Genomic DNA, 15,337 nt, shown 5'->3' on the forward strand with positions numbered 1-15,337 from the left:
TTCTAAAAAGCAAAAGTATAGAAAATATCTTGTCTGTGTAACAGACACAACACACACTTCTAAAAAGCAAAAGTATAAAAAATATCTTGTCTGTGTAACAGACACAACACACACTTCTAAAAAGCAAAAGTATAAAAAATATCTTGTCTGTGTAACAGACACAACACACACACACACACTTCTAAAAAGCAAAAGTATAAAAAATATCTTGTCTGTGTAACAGACACAACACACACACACACACTTCTAAAAAGCAAAAGTATAAAAAATATCTTGTCTGTGTAACAGACACAACACACACACACACACTTCTAAAAAGCAAAAGTATAAAAAATATCTTGTCTGTGTAACAGACACAACACACACACACACTTCTAAAAAGCAAAAGTATAAAAAATATCTTGTCTGTGTAACAGACATCACACTTCTAAAAAGTGTATCAAAAATATTTTGTCTGTATAACAGACATACTTGTAAATGACGAAATAATATAATATAATACAATACAATGTGGTACAATAGGGCTCCAGGCGAAGGTCCACGTAAAAGAAACCTAACGCGCCATTGGTGATACCTCGTGGGTGGTGTGGAAAATCGCCACTCATTTTTATTATTTTATTATTTTAAATATATACGTATATATATGTAGAAAAAAAGTCAAATATTTATATTAAATATTATAGCTTTATAATATATTTTTACGTTTCATATATACATTTATATATACATATGTATATGTATATATATATATATATATATATATATATATATTTATATGTACATATATATATATATATATATATATATTTATATGTACATATATATATATTTATATGTACATATATATATATATATATATACATATACATACGATCAAGCGTATATCGAGATATCAAAGAGCGAGCAGCGTCGCGCGTCGCGCGTCGCGCGTCGCCCGTCGCCCGTCGCCCGTCGCCCGTCGCTTTCGTTGTCTGCTTGGTAAGAAGGAGACAGAAAACTGTATTCTGTCCTTTTCTACTATCCGAAGCTAGCCGAAGCGCCGAGCTCACACGTACGCTTACGCGTACATGCCCGTTACCCCCTCCACTACGTGTTGCCCGTTGCTTGCGTCTCGGACTTGGCAGCTCTGTGCCATAGTCTTACTCCTATAGTAGCAGCCAACAATTCTAGACGAGATATCGTTATTCTTTCTATAGGAAATACTCTTCTTGCTTGAATAAGTTATATATATATGTTCTCTTGAGTTTCTGTCCTCGCAAAAACGGCAACTGCGTATGCATCCTGACTAGCATCTACAAATACATGAAAAGACAGTTTACCTTGACGAAAAGCGTGTCGCGGAATATGTAGTTCCTTTAACCAATGAAGCTGCTGCAACCAATTATCGAAATCAGCTCTAATATTTTCAGATACTTCTTCGTCCCAACTGATTTTGCATGACCAAAGCTTCTGTAACAACAGCTTAGGTTTTAAGGATATCGGAGAAGACACTCCAATGGGATCAAATATTTTTTGAGCAGCAGACAGTATGTTTCTTTTTGTAATCTGTGACGTAGTGTGAAATTCCCACAATGTAGGTGTCAACCTTAAAGTATCCTGTCCTTTATCCCAGAGCAACCCGAGTACAGAAGTCAATTTATATGTTTCTTCTTGAGCCGTGTACTCCCAGCCTCGCAAATCAAATTTGCCTTCTGCCATGATTTGTCTTGCGGTAACTTCAAATGCTACGGCCTCGCTGTGCGTATTAACACTGGTTACGCAATTATCCACGCAGAAAGACTTCTTTAATTGTTGAATGACTTCCATTTCTGCCTCCGTTTTTTCTTGCTGTAGTGCTTTGTCTAAATGATATTCGATCGTTGCTCCCAAGAGGAATGGGCTGCTGGAGACTCCAAAAACTACTCGCCAATGTCTGTATACTTCTATTTCTTCCGGACGAGTCTTCTTCCACCAAAGAAACCGCAACACGTCTCTATCGTTGGGTGAAACACTTATTTGCAAAAAGGCACTCCGAATGTCTGCAGTTATTCCTATCTTTCGTCGTCTAAAACGTAATAGAATTCTCGGAATTTGTTCAATCAAATTAGGACCTGTTTCGAGACACTGATTCAGTGACGGTGGATTTTTTCCAGAAGTGGATGCGTCAAATACAGGTCTTATTTTCGTAGTACTATTTTCTTTGACTACACTTCTATGAGGTAGATAGTAGGCATTGTAGTTTACTTCATCCTCCTGTACCTTTTCAATAATGCCTTCGGACAACCATTCTTCAAAAATTTGTTGGTACTTATCATAAAGATTTTGAGCCTTAAGTCTTTTAGTAGTAGAGTCAAGTCGTTTTATAGCTGATCCTTTATTTTCTACCAGTGGCAAGTGATCTTCCTTCCAAGGAAGAAATACTTCATATCGGCCTTCTTCATTCATCTTAATGGTATACTGAAAATTCTCTTTAACTTTTGCTTGGTGTGCATCGTCTGTCTTCTTCAAGCTCCAGGATCCATAATACCCAGCGTGTCCAGCTTCCACAAGTTGGCAACGTTTTCCTGACATGTAAACATACGACCATGAGTGTTGCGTCTTCCTTTTGCTGCAGTGAGTTATCCACCTTTCCAATTAAAGTCCATCTGAGTAACGTTTCTAGTGCTACGGCTCATTCTAGTGCTACATTTAAGCTCTATTCGTTTGCCTGTTAATAACTTTCCTGCGATATCCGCACCAATTAACACAACGATAGGTTCGTCTATTGTGTCGACGTCGGTGAGTCGTATTCCTTCTAGTAGTGCCTCCTGTAACCATGGTCCTCGGCTTACAGAGGAAATTTTCTCGCATATTTTTCTCTGGCTTAATGCTACAATGTTACAAGAATAAGATCCGTCGATGTTGCCTATGCTAACTTGGTATCCTTTGTGTAGTAATGGATTAGTTTTAGAACCTCCAAATAATATATGTACTATATGCTGCTCGCCAACGACCTCGAATCCCATTTTCTCAGCATAATAGTCAAGAATATATGATCTATGTGAACCGTTATCAAAAATTGCTCTGACTATTTGTTCCTTACCTTGATTAAACAATTTCACACGAAGCGTCTGTAGAAATACTTCACTGGTAAGTGAAAAATTAGCAAGCGTAGATTGTTCTTTTATCTTGGAAAGTTCTTCTTCTTGATTAGCTTTTACAGGAGCATTTGACGTTGTATTACGACATAAAAGCAAAACATGCCTCTTACCATGCGCATTTGCCTCTATATCTGCAATATTTGTGACTGTGTCCCGTCTTCGTGCAGTAAAAACAAGCATTTTTAATTTTAACGATTTTGCATCTATCTTCATAGGACATCTTTTTAGCCTTTTCGCACGACGCACTTTCATGATCTAGTTCACAAAATATACAAGAAAGTGTCTTGTCTTGTTTGGTAGCGAGAAGACCCGCAGCAGTAGCAATATCTTTCTGTTCACTCTTCACTTTCTTCTTGAATTTATCTTGATTAGTTGTAGGCTCATTGTTTAATCCAAAACCACTTATTGCCATGGCGATTCTTTCTTCGCTCATTACTTCCGTTTGCAAAAATGACATTAGTTCATCTAGGCGCTGCTTCGATGTAGAAGAATTAATCGCTTTCGTATTTCTCTGCCATACACGTAAGAGATCTTCAGGTAACGAAAATTCAACCAAAAGATACAGCATCGCAGCACACATATCTGTTGTGACTCCTAGCGACCCTAAAGCTCGTAATTGTATCTCGAGTTTATCATAAATGCTCGATAAGGGAACGTGACCACTTGTTTTTATTGACTGAGTTAATACTAACTTGAGCATCTCTCGGACGTATACCTCGACAAGTAGATCCTCCTTACCAAAACGTGATTTCAAGCTGGTAATAGCCTTATCATAATTCGCCGCTGTCGGCGGAAAACTGTTGACTAACACGCTCGCCCTGGAGTCTTTCACCATTGCTTGTATCAGGTACTGAAATTTATCTTCCTTTATATCCGGTTATATCCGGATCCTCACGAATGTGTTTGAACAAGCTCCAAAATTGCAACCACTCTTTGAGATCTCCATTAAATTTTGGCAATTGTATTTTTGGCAGTTTGAACGTACGCGCATTGTCTCTAGGAACATGTGCCACTTGCCCCGCGTCCTGCGAAAAAACCATTGCTTGAATCGGATTAGTCGCATTACTTACTGCAATTTTCGCTCGCTGATATTTCTCTCTGTATTCATCCGCAGCATCAGATTCTTGCATGAGGTCTTCTTCGCTATAATCGTTGTCGATCATAACCTCAAAAATCTTGCGACTAATTTCCTCGAGCTGGTCCGCTTTCTCCTTTACTATCTCGAAATGCACTTGTAATTTCGCAATGTCCAGACTTCCACTTGCCAACTCAGTGTTCAATGCGTCTAGATTGCGCGTAAATGCCGCACGTGTAATAGTACGGGATCTTTTCATCTTATCCATCGTGTCGCCTATTATTTCTCTCCAGAATATATCAAATGCTTTTCCAGGTCCTGTCACGGTCGCCACTTGATGTAACATATATTATAGGCAACCTTATGAAAATGAGAGACACACCAATAATTATATTTAAAGTACTTTATTGCACGGTACTGTTAAGGGTCGTCTACAATGGCCGTAGCATAAGGTTGTAAGGCCGTAGTCGTAAGAAATTGACCAATCACAGTTGATTATTCTCCTGAACTTCAACTGGGATTGGTCAATTTCTTACGACTACGGCCTTACAACCTTATGCTACGGCCATTGTAGACGACCCCTTAGGGTGCAGTCCCACGTAGAAGAAAAAGCGGAACGGAAAAGCGGAACGGAAAAGAAGTATAGTGGGGGTAACCAATCAGAACGTTTCTCCAAAAGACATTATACCTAGCGTTCTCGTATGTATGTACATACCTAGCATATCTAGTCTTTCTTATTCATAAATAAAATTTATAAATTTATTCTTATATAAAATAATAATGTCATCGGTAAATTTTTTTATTATAATATAAAATATGTATGTGTGTGTGTTTTATTTTCAGATATATATATTAAATTTTGTAACAATTTATTACACTTAACATTAAATTAGGTGAAAATATTATTCTGAATAAAATATTTGTTACAATATAAAATGTAATTTTATCATTGTTTCATATAAATAGTTTAGTTTAATTTTATATTTTCACAAAATATAAAAACATAACAAAATTACACTAAAATAATATATTTCTCTTGTTAAATTTATATTATTATAAAGTTCTTTATTCCATTTCGCTTTTATATGACTGGGTTCCCCATGGAATATATTTTACGCAAAAACGGAAAAAATTCTAATCTAAAATTTACAATAATTCTGAATTAGCTTTGTTTTTTCGTAAATTATATTCCATTGGAATTTTCCATTTATTATAAAAAAATATTTTTTTCCAAAATTGATTATTTTTGTTAACTATAATTCATAAAAAATAATTTTTTACTCTTACTTATTTCCGCTTTTTCCGGTACATGGGGAACCCGGTTATTTAAAATCGGAACAGATATGTCTTTTGGAGAAACGTTCTGATTGGTTACCCCCACTTCCTACCACCTATACTTCTTTTCCGTTCCGCTTTTTCTTCTACGTGGGACTGCACCCTTATGGCCATCACACATGAAATTCCATAAGCACGTAAGACGTAAACGTAAGGAAATCGACCAATCACGGTCAAGTATTAGCCCCTCCAAGGGGTCAAAACTCGACCGTGATTGGTCGATTTCCTTACGCTTATGTCAATTTCATGTGCGAAAGCCTTCACACGGTCTTTTCTCAGAATCTCTTTGTCCCATAATGGCGGGATCCGAACAAAGGTCCCGAGTGGACTCGTCCTCGCCCCCCTTAGTGTCAGTCAATTCACGCGAGAGGGCGCCAGTGTTATCTCTACTCTATATTATTTTTAACAATAATAATTGTTGTCCGTAAAGATTGCAAACATCGATGTGATTATTTAATATGTTGGATTCCTATCATATTAAATCGATTCTCGATTAAATTGTATATTGTTTCATTAACAAGGATTGAGAATATTTAAAGCATTGGTCGAAATATATTTAATTCTAATATTGTTAAGGAAATATCATTATAATAAGCATCAATATGATTGAAAGGTCATAACATAATTAATTCTCTTATGCCCTTTTATGTATCCCCTGTTTCAATTTTTATTCGCAGTAATGAATGAATGCGATTCGATAAAGATTTATCGTTGCGATACAGTTTTATGTCGTTAATTAATTTTTAATTAATTAATACTTATTAATATTTATAGCAAATTATGTTTCGATACTAATCGTAATCGTGTTTAGTACAAAAATTACAATATACGAAGCGTTTCTCATCACTACTTTATTACTCGAGAGTCACCGTGCGAATGATGACAAAGCCGTGATATGTATAGCGCACTTGCTATACGTCGCCAAGGCCAAACATGATATTATTGATAATTCTCTGCCGAAATATTTTACGTACTACATATACACGCGGAATTTTAAATTATAGAGGTATATTTTATTTTAAATTAATTATTAAACGATTGATGTATCACGGAACCTTTTGTTATGCTAATGATTTGAATTTATTCGATTGTTTTCGCTTTTCCGAAAGTCAAATTTTATAATATTTAGTTTTGCATTTTAAAAGACTGACTTAGAGCGAACTAAATAAATAAATAAATAAATAAATGATGTTGAGAAAAAGAAAAAAAAAGACACAAATAAATAAATAAATAATAGCGTGGAAAGAGAGAACATACTAATATTTTTATATAATAAATTATTATTAATTAAATTATTTATATTTTTATTTATATTATTTATATTATCAGAGGGACATATGTGTTACCCTCTGAGAACATTCGTGAACATTGGTTTTGTAGTTCACGTTTTTAATATCCACAGAGGGAGTATCGCTTCCAGGGATCACCTAAAAGCGGGCCTACACAGCTTCCAATACCTATTAGTGACGCTAAAACTTTGGCGAAAGAAAAATTATTCAACAAACTATGGAATTGGGCCCAAGAAAGAGGCAAGCATAAAGGAACATATTTTTTCCAAGAATTCTTCAGAAAGAGTAGGAAGCCATGGTTCTACAAGGCTAAGTTAAGCCGAAAAGTTATTGTATCAATTAATAGATTAAGATCCAAACATACCTCACTGGCCGAAAGTCTATGGTTGCATAATATCAACGAATCACCGGAATGCGATTGTGGTTTGGGTAATCAATCTGCGGAACATGTATTTTGGGAATGTTTATTGACAAAAAAATCGAGAGAAACTCTCGTACAGAATATCTCAAACCATATTCCTAAGAACAAGTTAAGTACAGAGATTTTGCTCCAATTGAATGATATTCAAGTTATCACAGCTCTGGATCAATTCATTAGCACAATTCCTTTCCGGATATAAATCGTATCAATACGTAGCTTCCTTTCACTTCCCATTCTGGTCTCGCGTACATAATTGAAGTGTTTTGAGTGGGTAAATAGTAATAGATAATAAAGTAATTATTTAGGTTAAGAGATAATTAGTTATAGATATTTTTAGCTTAGTTATTATTTATGTATATATATCCTACTATTGTATGTTACACTGTGCAATGATTATTTATTTTCTCTCTTATTTTATTGTAATACGCCAGCGATCCAAAAGTATAACAATTTAATTTAATTTAAGTTAAGTTAAAGTTAATGTAAATTCTAACAGTAATTGTAACTGTCATTTTAATTTTATTTAGTATAATGGCATTGTTCTCTTTTTAGTTTTAAACGGTGCACAAAAATTTATTCACTTGTGATAGCGACTTATATAACAAGAGCATTTAATATTTAATACTTATTATTAAGTTATACTATAAGTTAAAAGGCCAATTAACGCTTGTAAAATATTTTATTTTTTTATTATTTTATATTAATATCATGCTAGGTTTAATTTCTACTTGTGTTGCGGTTCTGATTGGAGTTTTTTTTTTATAAATACTACTCAGATATTTATAACTACACTTAGTATCGATTTTGTACTACTTTATCGACTTTGTACGTATCTACAGAGATGTACAGGCATGATGGCGCTGCCTTTGCCACCATTTTATTCTGAATAAAAAAAAAAAATAAAAGCGGGCCATGACATCTCTCAGTCTTCTCTCTGATATTACACATTGTCCACCATCATAGTTATCGATCTATAGCAAGGAATAGAATCTGCAGAAATTGTGCACATTACATGTTACCCTCTGAGGATATTCGAGGACTTGATTTTGTAGTTCATGTTCTCGTTTTTTAATGTTCACAAAGGGCGTATCACTTTCAGGGATTACCTAACCTAAAAACGAGCCATAACACCTCTTATGATTCTCTCTCTGTAAACGAAAACAAATATTATTAGTTATTACACGAAAGAATCATCACATATTATAATTATCTTTTAAAGGCAGAAAAAACTGAAAAGAATTTCGATAAAGTGAATCAAAATGAATCAAATTATCTTTTGAAAGATGATGAATTTAGGAATGTGACAAGAGTCAAAGAAAAAAAGAGTAAATGAGTGTAACAAATTATCATAAACAAATTATTTGTTGAGTAAATTAAAATTAAACAATTTGTTATCTTGTTATATAATTTTGACAATTTTACTGTCAGATTGATAAATTGAACTTCAGGTAAACATACAATTATTTTTATTACTTTGAATTTTATTATTATTGTTTTCTAATGCATTTTGTATAAACTATTATTTGCGATTTTTCTTAAATGTGAGGTATAAACAATGAAGAATATTTTAAACTGATTTTAAAATTACTATCTTAAGATATCAGAACTGTAAAACAATAAATTGATGTTTTAAGATAATTGTTTTGTTTTTTTTTAGTTTCATTTTTTTCTCCAAAATGTTAGTATAATTACTTTTTATATCCCACTTTCCATTGAAAATAATTGTATAAGAAAAAAAGAGAAATTGCTGAAAATTTATTTATCTTGTAATCATATATGCTATAGGAGATCCCACTTGTCAGATATATACATATAAATCACTATAATTTCGTACATTTTATTAATACATTTTATCATTACTAGTTTCATTATATTTTATTAATATTTTATTAATTTCTTTTTCTCATTTTTTTCTCCTCATCGAGAAAAAAATATCTACATATATGCTTATTCTATTATTTACAGTAAATATATTTAAGACAGTAAAAGTGGCAAGGCGTGACTTTAAACAGTAGTTTCCTGACAGTATTTAAACGAAGCGCAGCGCTGTAATTGGTCAACACGACATCAGGCTATCATACGACAAAATGGTCGTGTTAGTTATATTGATATCTCGAGGAAATTCTTTAATTTAAAGCTATTTTCACACAAGGATAAAGTTAAGAACATAGATAATTCTGTTGTAGAAGAATATAAAACGCGGTAGAATTTTTAACAAAAGGAGACGATCGTGAATTAATTTACGGTTTGTTGAATTTTCGCGCGGTAATGCAGTGATAAGAGTAATAAAATTAGATATGTTTCAATTTGGATTAATGCATAATATACAGCTTGTAGTCAACAATAAAATAAACATAATTGTAAGTGGAACTCAATGGTCTATTAGAGTAACGTTTGGAAGAGTGCATGAAGTATTATATGAATAATAAAAATTTTTAATTCGAAAAAAATTTTGTACAATTAATAATAGAAGAATAAGAAAAGTAAAAAGAATAAGGATTAATAAAAATAGCAAGAACTCTCAAGCACAAGTAGTTGTGACTGCTTCTGAGAATCATCATAAATAAATAATTAAATAAATAAATAATTTTCTGAATGATAGAGGAAAAAAGAATCAGCTGTTTTCTTTCATTACTTGAAAGAGCAAAATGAAAAGTAGGAGAGCCTGTGCATAATAAAATCTTTATATAATTACAAAATCCATCATTGATAAGAAAAATAAATACAAATAAATATATAGACAAACCAGCAATGAAAAGAATGAGTAGAAAACTATTTAAAAAAAAGAAGACGGACATTGCTTCTAAGAGAAAAGACGGAAGAATTCAATTAGCTGATTATCGCCGCGATCACTTTTAGAGTTCTGTTATGATATGCGGCCACGTTATCTCCTTAGCCAGAAATGATTGTCTCATGGTCTCACGAGGTAATTGTAGAAAGTAGAATAATAGTGTGTCGCAACAATAAAACATCACATCAAACGGTGGAAAAAGAAAAAGGCGGCGACGAGCCATGTCGCAACATTCGTGAGTTGAGCATGTTAATTATTCAGCGAAATACATATATTTTGCATTTTAATTCAAGCTTTATTTTACCACGGCCTTGAGTGAGTTAGCTAAGTAAACGAACGTCGCGCGTTTTTCCGCGATTTTATAGTAACGTAACTGACAGAGAGAGAGAGTAGGGTGTTCCGTCTCGCGCGCGGCCGTTGCCGTCATTTTTACGAATCCCGTTCGTTGTACAGTTATCGCTCAACGCTCAACCACGTCCAGCTCGTGCACGTGTAATTCATACAGCACTGCAGTAGTCGACGGTCGACGGCTACGATCGGTCGGTTGTGCGCGACGCCGAGACGGTGCTCGGACAGTCGGACGGCGCGTTTGGAGCAGAAGGGAGCATCGGGTCGAAGACGGTCCTGGCCTGGCTGACTTGCGCTGTCCCCAGCGTTCGCCCGAAAATTCGATGAGTAAGTGTCACGCCGGCCTGGCGTGGGAGTAAGTGTCACGCCACTCGTCGCTGCGCATTCCGTAAATCGTTGACGCGATTCCTCGATCGACGCGGTACTTGACGTCCTCGTCGAGGACGACGAGTCGCGCGATCGAGGACGATGTACGTCAGCGTATGACTCGATGAAAAATCTAACGATATATAATATCTACGTCGCGACGAATCGTCAGTGTGATGTAAGGTGTTCGCGATGTGTTGGCGAACGATAAGTGGAATATCGTGATGTCTAAACTATCAAATCGGAACAGAGTAAAAAATTAATCGCCTAGACAATTGCTGATTTATCACTTGCGACTTATATAACGTGACGTCTCGTGTTTCTGTCATTTCTTATCGTTTAGAAATAATGAACTGGTGGATATTCATTAGAGAGTAAGATCTTTCTCTCTTTGTTTTTCTCTTCTTACATATATATATGTTTGCACGTACCCTCAAAATATCAGTTCTCATTATTAGAAAGGCATATTAAAGTTGTATACTCATTAATTTGATAGATATTAGTTTAACACGAACACTGCATTTATATATTGCGTGACAAAGATATATAATATTTATTTAAAATACTGTTAATTTCTAAAAATTTGCATTTCAAGGAACGATATAATCTCTCATTTTCATTATAATATAGCAGAAAATAACTATACAGCAAAATTTAAATTTGCCTCGCACGTGTATAAAACATATAGGAGCAAGTGAATTAAAATAATACAGATTTAAAAATGCACATAATACAATCGTATGTAATATCGCTTATGTAAATTTATATATATATAGATGTTTCAATATGTGCATAAATAAAAGATGATCTTTGACACTGTATATTTGATGATAATTATTCAGAATTGATAAAATAGGCTTCTGCACGCATATCTTTAAATATTTTAAAGTTGAAGAGATTTTTTTATCTATAAAATTCTTATCTCTATGAAAAAGCATTTATATAATATTATATATATATATATATATATATATATATGAAGAGAAATAAAGGGAATTCTATTTGTATACAACATCTTATCATTCGATATGTGTATATATTATAATCTTCATATTTTTTAAATTTAGACATTTATTTTTTTTCTTGCAGCAAAGAGATTTTTTACTATAAGAAAAAAATTCATGATAAACTATACAACTTTGAGCAATGAGTCCACAAAACCATAAAAATAATTTAACTCCAAAGAACATGGAGTCTAATGGATATTCCACTGGCAAGATTATGGCTAAAGAAGCGAGGAATCATTCATCTCCTTGTGAGTCAATGGACTGTATGTGTGCTTAGATTGCTAATTTTTACTTTTTATTATATTTATTTATTATATTTACCTTTTATTTGTATTAGCTGATACATTGTTTATAAATGATAGTGACTTTGTGTTTGTGATTATTATATCAATTATTTTTAGAACTTTAATTTCTTAATTTGAAATTATATATACACAAGCATAATTTATAATATTAACAAAGTAATGCTTGCGATGAAAAACTCATTCAGAGTTATATTTACTTTGTTTGAATATCTCCAAATAAATATTTGTAATTAGACAAGTTTTTGCTGTGTATACCTTTTTATCGCAATAATTTTTCTGCATGATAAGCTTATTAATATAATCACATTTCCAGAAATTTAATCTCTTTCATAGTTTTTGTAAAATTGTGCTTTTTAAATTGCTAATAATTATTGCCTTATAAATATTTGTATTTGAATATTTTTTTTCATATTCTTGCATAAATTACAATAAATGAAATCTTAATCACACATTATTGTTATAGCGATGCCTTGGTTTGGAATGGATATAGGGGGTACATTGTGTAAATTAGTGTACTTTGAGCCAAAGGATATAACGAGAGACGAGGCAGATACAGAAGTTGAAACATTAAAAAATATTCGTCGATATCTTACTAAAAACTCGGCGTATGGAAAAACTGGTCATCGTGATACACATTTACAAGTCAGTTAAATATTCAATTATAATTATACCTTACTTATATAAACCTGTTCTTATAATTGTTCCAACTATTATTTCAGATGAATAATGTTCGCATTAGAGGTAGACAAGGAACGTTACATTTCATTAGATTTCCTACAAGTGAAATGGGAAATTTTTTAGCACTAGCAAAATCAAAGGGCATGGCGAATCTTGTGACTACTGTTTGCGCCACAGGTGGTGGTGCCTTTAAATTCGAGGATAATTTTAAGAAGGTGCGGAATTGCATATCTTAATATTTATCTAGTTATCATTAACAAATCATATAATTTCGAAATATCTCTGACAGGAAGTAAACATGAATTTGGCAAAATTTGATGAATTACATAGTTTAATACGTGGAATGCTCTACATAGAAACCACAAATCCACATGAATGCTATTATTGGTCAAATCCCACTGATGACAGCAAATGTCAGAAAGTACCTTATGATTTTTCTGAACCATATCCTTTCTTGGTAAGGTACATGAAAGTATTATATTTTCTTGCATACATTCTCCTCAGCAAAAATGATTTTTGACGATTGTATCTTGTAGCTTGTTAACATAGGCTCTGGAGTAAGCATATTAGCTGTATATGGGCCAGAAAATTTTAAAAGAATATCTGGGACGAGGTAAATATATATATATATATATATATATATTACAGTGAACAAGTATTATATACGTACATTGCATGTTGGGTCAAGATTCATTTTTAAATGATATCAATATAATGTATGTAATTGTCTTATGTAGTTTAGGAGGCGGAACATTTTTGGGATTATGTTGCTTACTTACTGGTTGTAACACCTTTGAAGAAGCGATAGAATTAGCGACGGGTGGAGATAACACAAAAGTAGATAAATTGGTCAAAGATATATACGGCGGCGATTACGGCCCTTTTGGCCTTCCTGGAGATTTAGTTGCGAGCAGGTAATTTGCCGTAATTATTAATCGTCGTTAAGCAGTGCAATTCTGATTTTTTACTTTTATCGCAATTCCATTTTTTGTTCCGTTTTTAGCTTTGGACAAATGAATTCCAAAGACCGCAGAAATACTGTTACAAAAGAAGATCTAGCGCGTGCAACACTTGTTACTATCACAAATAACATCGGTTCTATTGCGCGCATGTGTGCTGTTAATGAAAAAATTGAGAGGGTAATAATATACATATGTAAACTATGTTGTACAATTTCTTATATTGGCATTTTGTAATAATTTTTGTTTTTAGGTTGTATTTGCTGGGAATTTTCTCAGGGTAAATCCAATATCGATGAAATTATTGGCCTATGCTATGGATTATTGGTCTAAAGGAACCTTGAAAGCCCTGTTTTTAGAACATGAAGTAAAGACATGATAGCCTAAAATTTTAAAAATTAATCGTTTAGATATCACAGATGTATCTCTTTATGATTTTAGGGTTACTTTGGCGCTGTGGGATGTCTATTACAATTTAATGGCGAATCGAGTTAAACACAATAAAAGATGTTAGGCAACCGTCATGCGACATACAGCATTCCATATAATCAGCTCCACAGAATTTTTTTGAGTGAACAAGATTAACGTAACTATTTATTTTTATTGTATTTTCATTATTGAATGAATATACATATGAAACAATTGTTTATTGTTATGAGATGAAAGGATTTCTACATTTAAGAAATATGATCATATATTAGTAAATTTTGTCATACAATTTTTATCACAATTTTTTTTCTAAGAAAAATAATTATGCCAGGTATATATTTGTTTTTAGAGGGTAGTTATTTCGATATAATTGTTATATCAAATGAATGATTGAGCATAAATTTAGTAAGATAATTATTATTATTGAGTGAATGAATATGAGCATAACACGACTCGGCAGATAGGTTTGATAATGGACCAAATCCAAAGGGAATTAAGGATTACCTTTTCTCCCAATGTTCGTTACATGCCGTATATAGATTAGTTCTACCTCATAATTTATATTGTCAAATTTTTCTACAGAATGCACAGATTTTTATGTATATAAGTAATGGTAATGCGTTATTACATTTGCGTGCACGACTTTTCGTAAGTTTATAATCGGCGAATAAAACCATTGTAATGTTAAATATTTATACATTAATTGTTAATGTGTATTTATAATTTTGTTGTTGATACATTACGCATTATTAGAAGATAGATTATTAGATAAATTTCTTAATACGAGCTTTTTAGTTGAATGAAATTTTTAATGAAATGTATGTAATGTTAGCATCTTTGTGCGCGACTGGCAGTAATTGAAAAACTAAGAACTTTTTTATATTGTTTATATTGATACAGCGAGATATCATGATTATAATTCAAAATACACACATATGCTTCCTTCAGATATTATAAAATAATATGCTCCAAAGTGTCAAATTTTGTTTTTAAGAAATAAAGTAAATGTGAAGAAATAAATGGAGTAAATGTGAATAAATAAATTCATTGAAAAATACAATAATCGTGACGTATTTAACTCCTCTATTTTAGTTATCTGAAATACGATGATTAATAGAACTTTTCTTGTTATTTGTAACTTATCAATTAATTTTGGTATTACATCACAACCATATATTTTTCTTATACAGTACAAATAAAGCCTATGATGCAGTG

At 32.7% G+C, this 15,337-nt stretch overlaps 3 protein-coding genes across 6 annotated transcripts; 1 reads left to right on the forward strand and 2 right to left on the reverse strand.

Moving 5' to 3' along the window:
- Positions 1-1,086: 1,086 nt before the first annotated feature.
- Positions 1,087-2,550, reverse strand: LOC145976521 (uncharacterized). The gene is made up of 2 exons (XM_083107669.1): positions 1,320-2,550; positions 1,087-1,166 (listed from the first exon to the last, which is right to left on the reverse strand). Exons 1-2 carry the CDS (start codon positions 2,548-2,550, stop codon positions 1,087-1,089), a joined length of 1,311 nt encoding a protein of 436 aa, XP_082963795.1.
- Positions 2,551-2,597: 47 nt separating this feature from the next.
- On the reverse strand, positions 2,598-3,954 carry LOC145976546 (uncharacterized). Its single transcript, XM_083107726.1, has 2 exons — positions 3,366-3,954; positions 2,598-3,250 (listed from the first exon to the last, which is right to left on the reverse strand). Exons 1-2 carry the CDS (start codon positions 3,952-3,954, stop codon positions 2,598-2,600), a joined length of 1,242 nt encoding a protein of 413 aa, XP_082963852.1.
- Positions 3,955-10,478: 6,524 nt separating this feature from the next.
- On the forward strand, positions 10,479-14,825 carry Fbl (pantothenate kinase 3 fbl). Of its 4 annotated transcripts, none has more exons than XM_083100728.1 (10): positions 10,479-10,705; positions 11,834-11,999; positions 12,520-12,698; positions 12,776-12,949; positions 13,024-13,191; positions 13,271-13,347; positions 13,472-13,648; positions 13,738-13,873; positions 13,947-14,060; positions 14,135-14,825. In XM_083100728.1, exons 2-10 carry the CDS (start codon positions 11,891-11,893, stop codon positions 14,186-14,188), a joined length of 1,188 nt encoding a protein of 395 aa, XP_082956854.1. In that variant the 5' UTR covers positions 10,479-10,705; positions 11,834-11,890; the 3' UTR covers positions 14,189-14,825. The 4 variants fall into 4 exon arrangements, with proteins under 4 accessions (XP_082956854.1, XP_082956835.1, XP_082956863.1 ...); XM_083100709.1 differs by having other exon boundaries at positions 10,480-10,705; positions 11,834-12,014; XM_083100719.1 differs by lacking the exon at positions 10,479-10,705 and adding an exon at positions 10,726-11,118 and having other exon boundaries at positions 11,834-12,014.
- The last annotated feature ends 512 nt before the right edge of the window (positions 14,826-15,337 follow it).

The sequence above is a fragment of the Camponotus vicinus genome, unplaced genomic scaffold (assembly GCF_025532165.1).
Source record: "Camponotus vicinus isolate PSW18456_S1 unplaced genomic scaffold, iyCamVici1.0 SCAF_1, whole genome shotgun sequence".
NCBI lineage: Eukaryota > Metazoa > Arthropoda > Insecta > Hymenoptera > Formicidae > Camponotus > Camponotus vicinus.

Excerpts from the sequence above, each read along its gene's own strand:
- LOC145976521 (XM_083107669.1), bottom strand. The coding sequence starts at position 2,550 with ATGTCAGGAAAACGTTGCCAACTTGTGGAAGCTGGACACGCTGGGTAT. Across the intron at positions 1,167-1,319 it reads GCGACACGCTTTTCGTCAAG|AATTGTTGGCTGCTACTATA; the intron begins GTAAACTGTCTT and ends TATCTCGTCTAG.
- LOC145976546 (XM_083107726.1), bottom strand. The coding sequence starts at position 3,954 with ATGGTGAAAGACTCCAGGGCGAGCGTGTTAGTCAACAGTTTTCCGCCG. Across the intron at positions 3,251-3,365 it reads TTGTGAACTAGATCATGAAA|ATATAGAGGCAAATGCGCAT; the intron begins GTGCGTCGTGCG and ends CAAATATTGCAG.
- Fbl (XM_083100709.1), top strand. The coding sequence starts at position 11,891 with ATGAGTCCACAAAACCATAAAAATAATTTAACTCCAAAGAACATGGAG. Across the intron at positions 13,348-13,471 it reads AAAAGAATATCTGGGACGAG|TTTAGGAGGCGGAACATTTT; the intron begins GTAAATATATAT and ends TGTCTTATGTAG. Across the intron at positions 14,061-14,134 it reads CCCTGTTTTTAGAACATGAA|GGTTACTTTGGCGCTGTGGG; the intron begins GTAAAGACATGA and ends TTATGATTTTAG.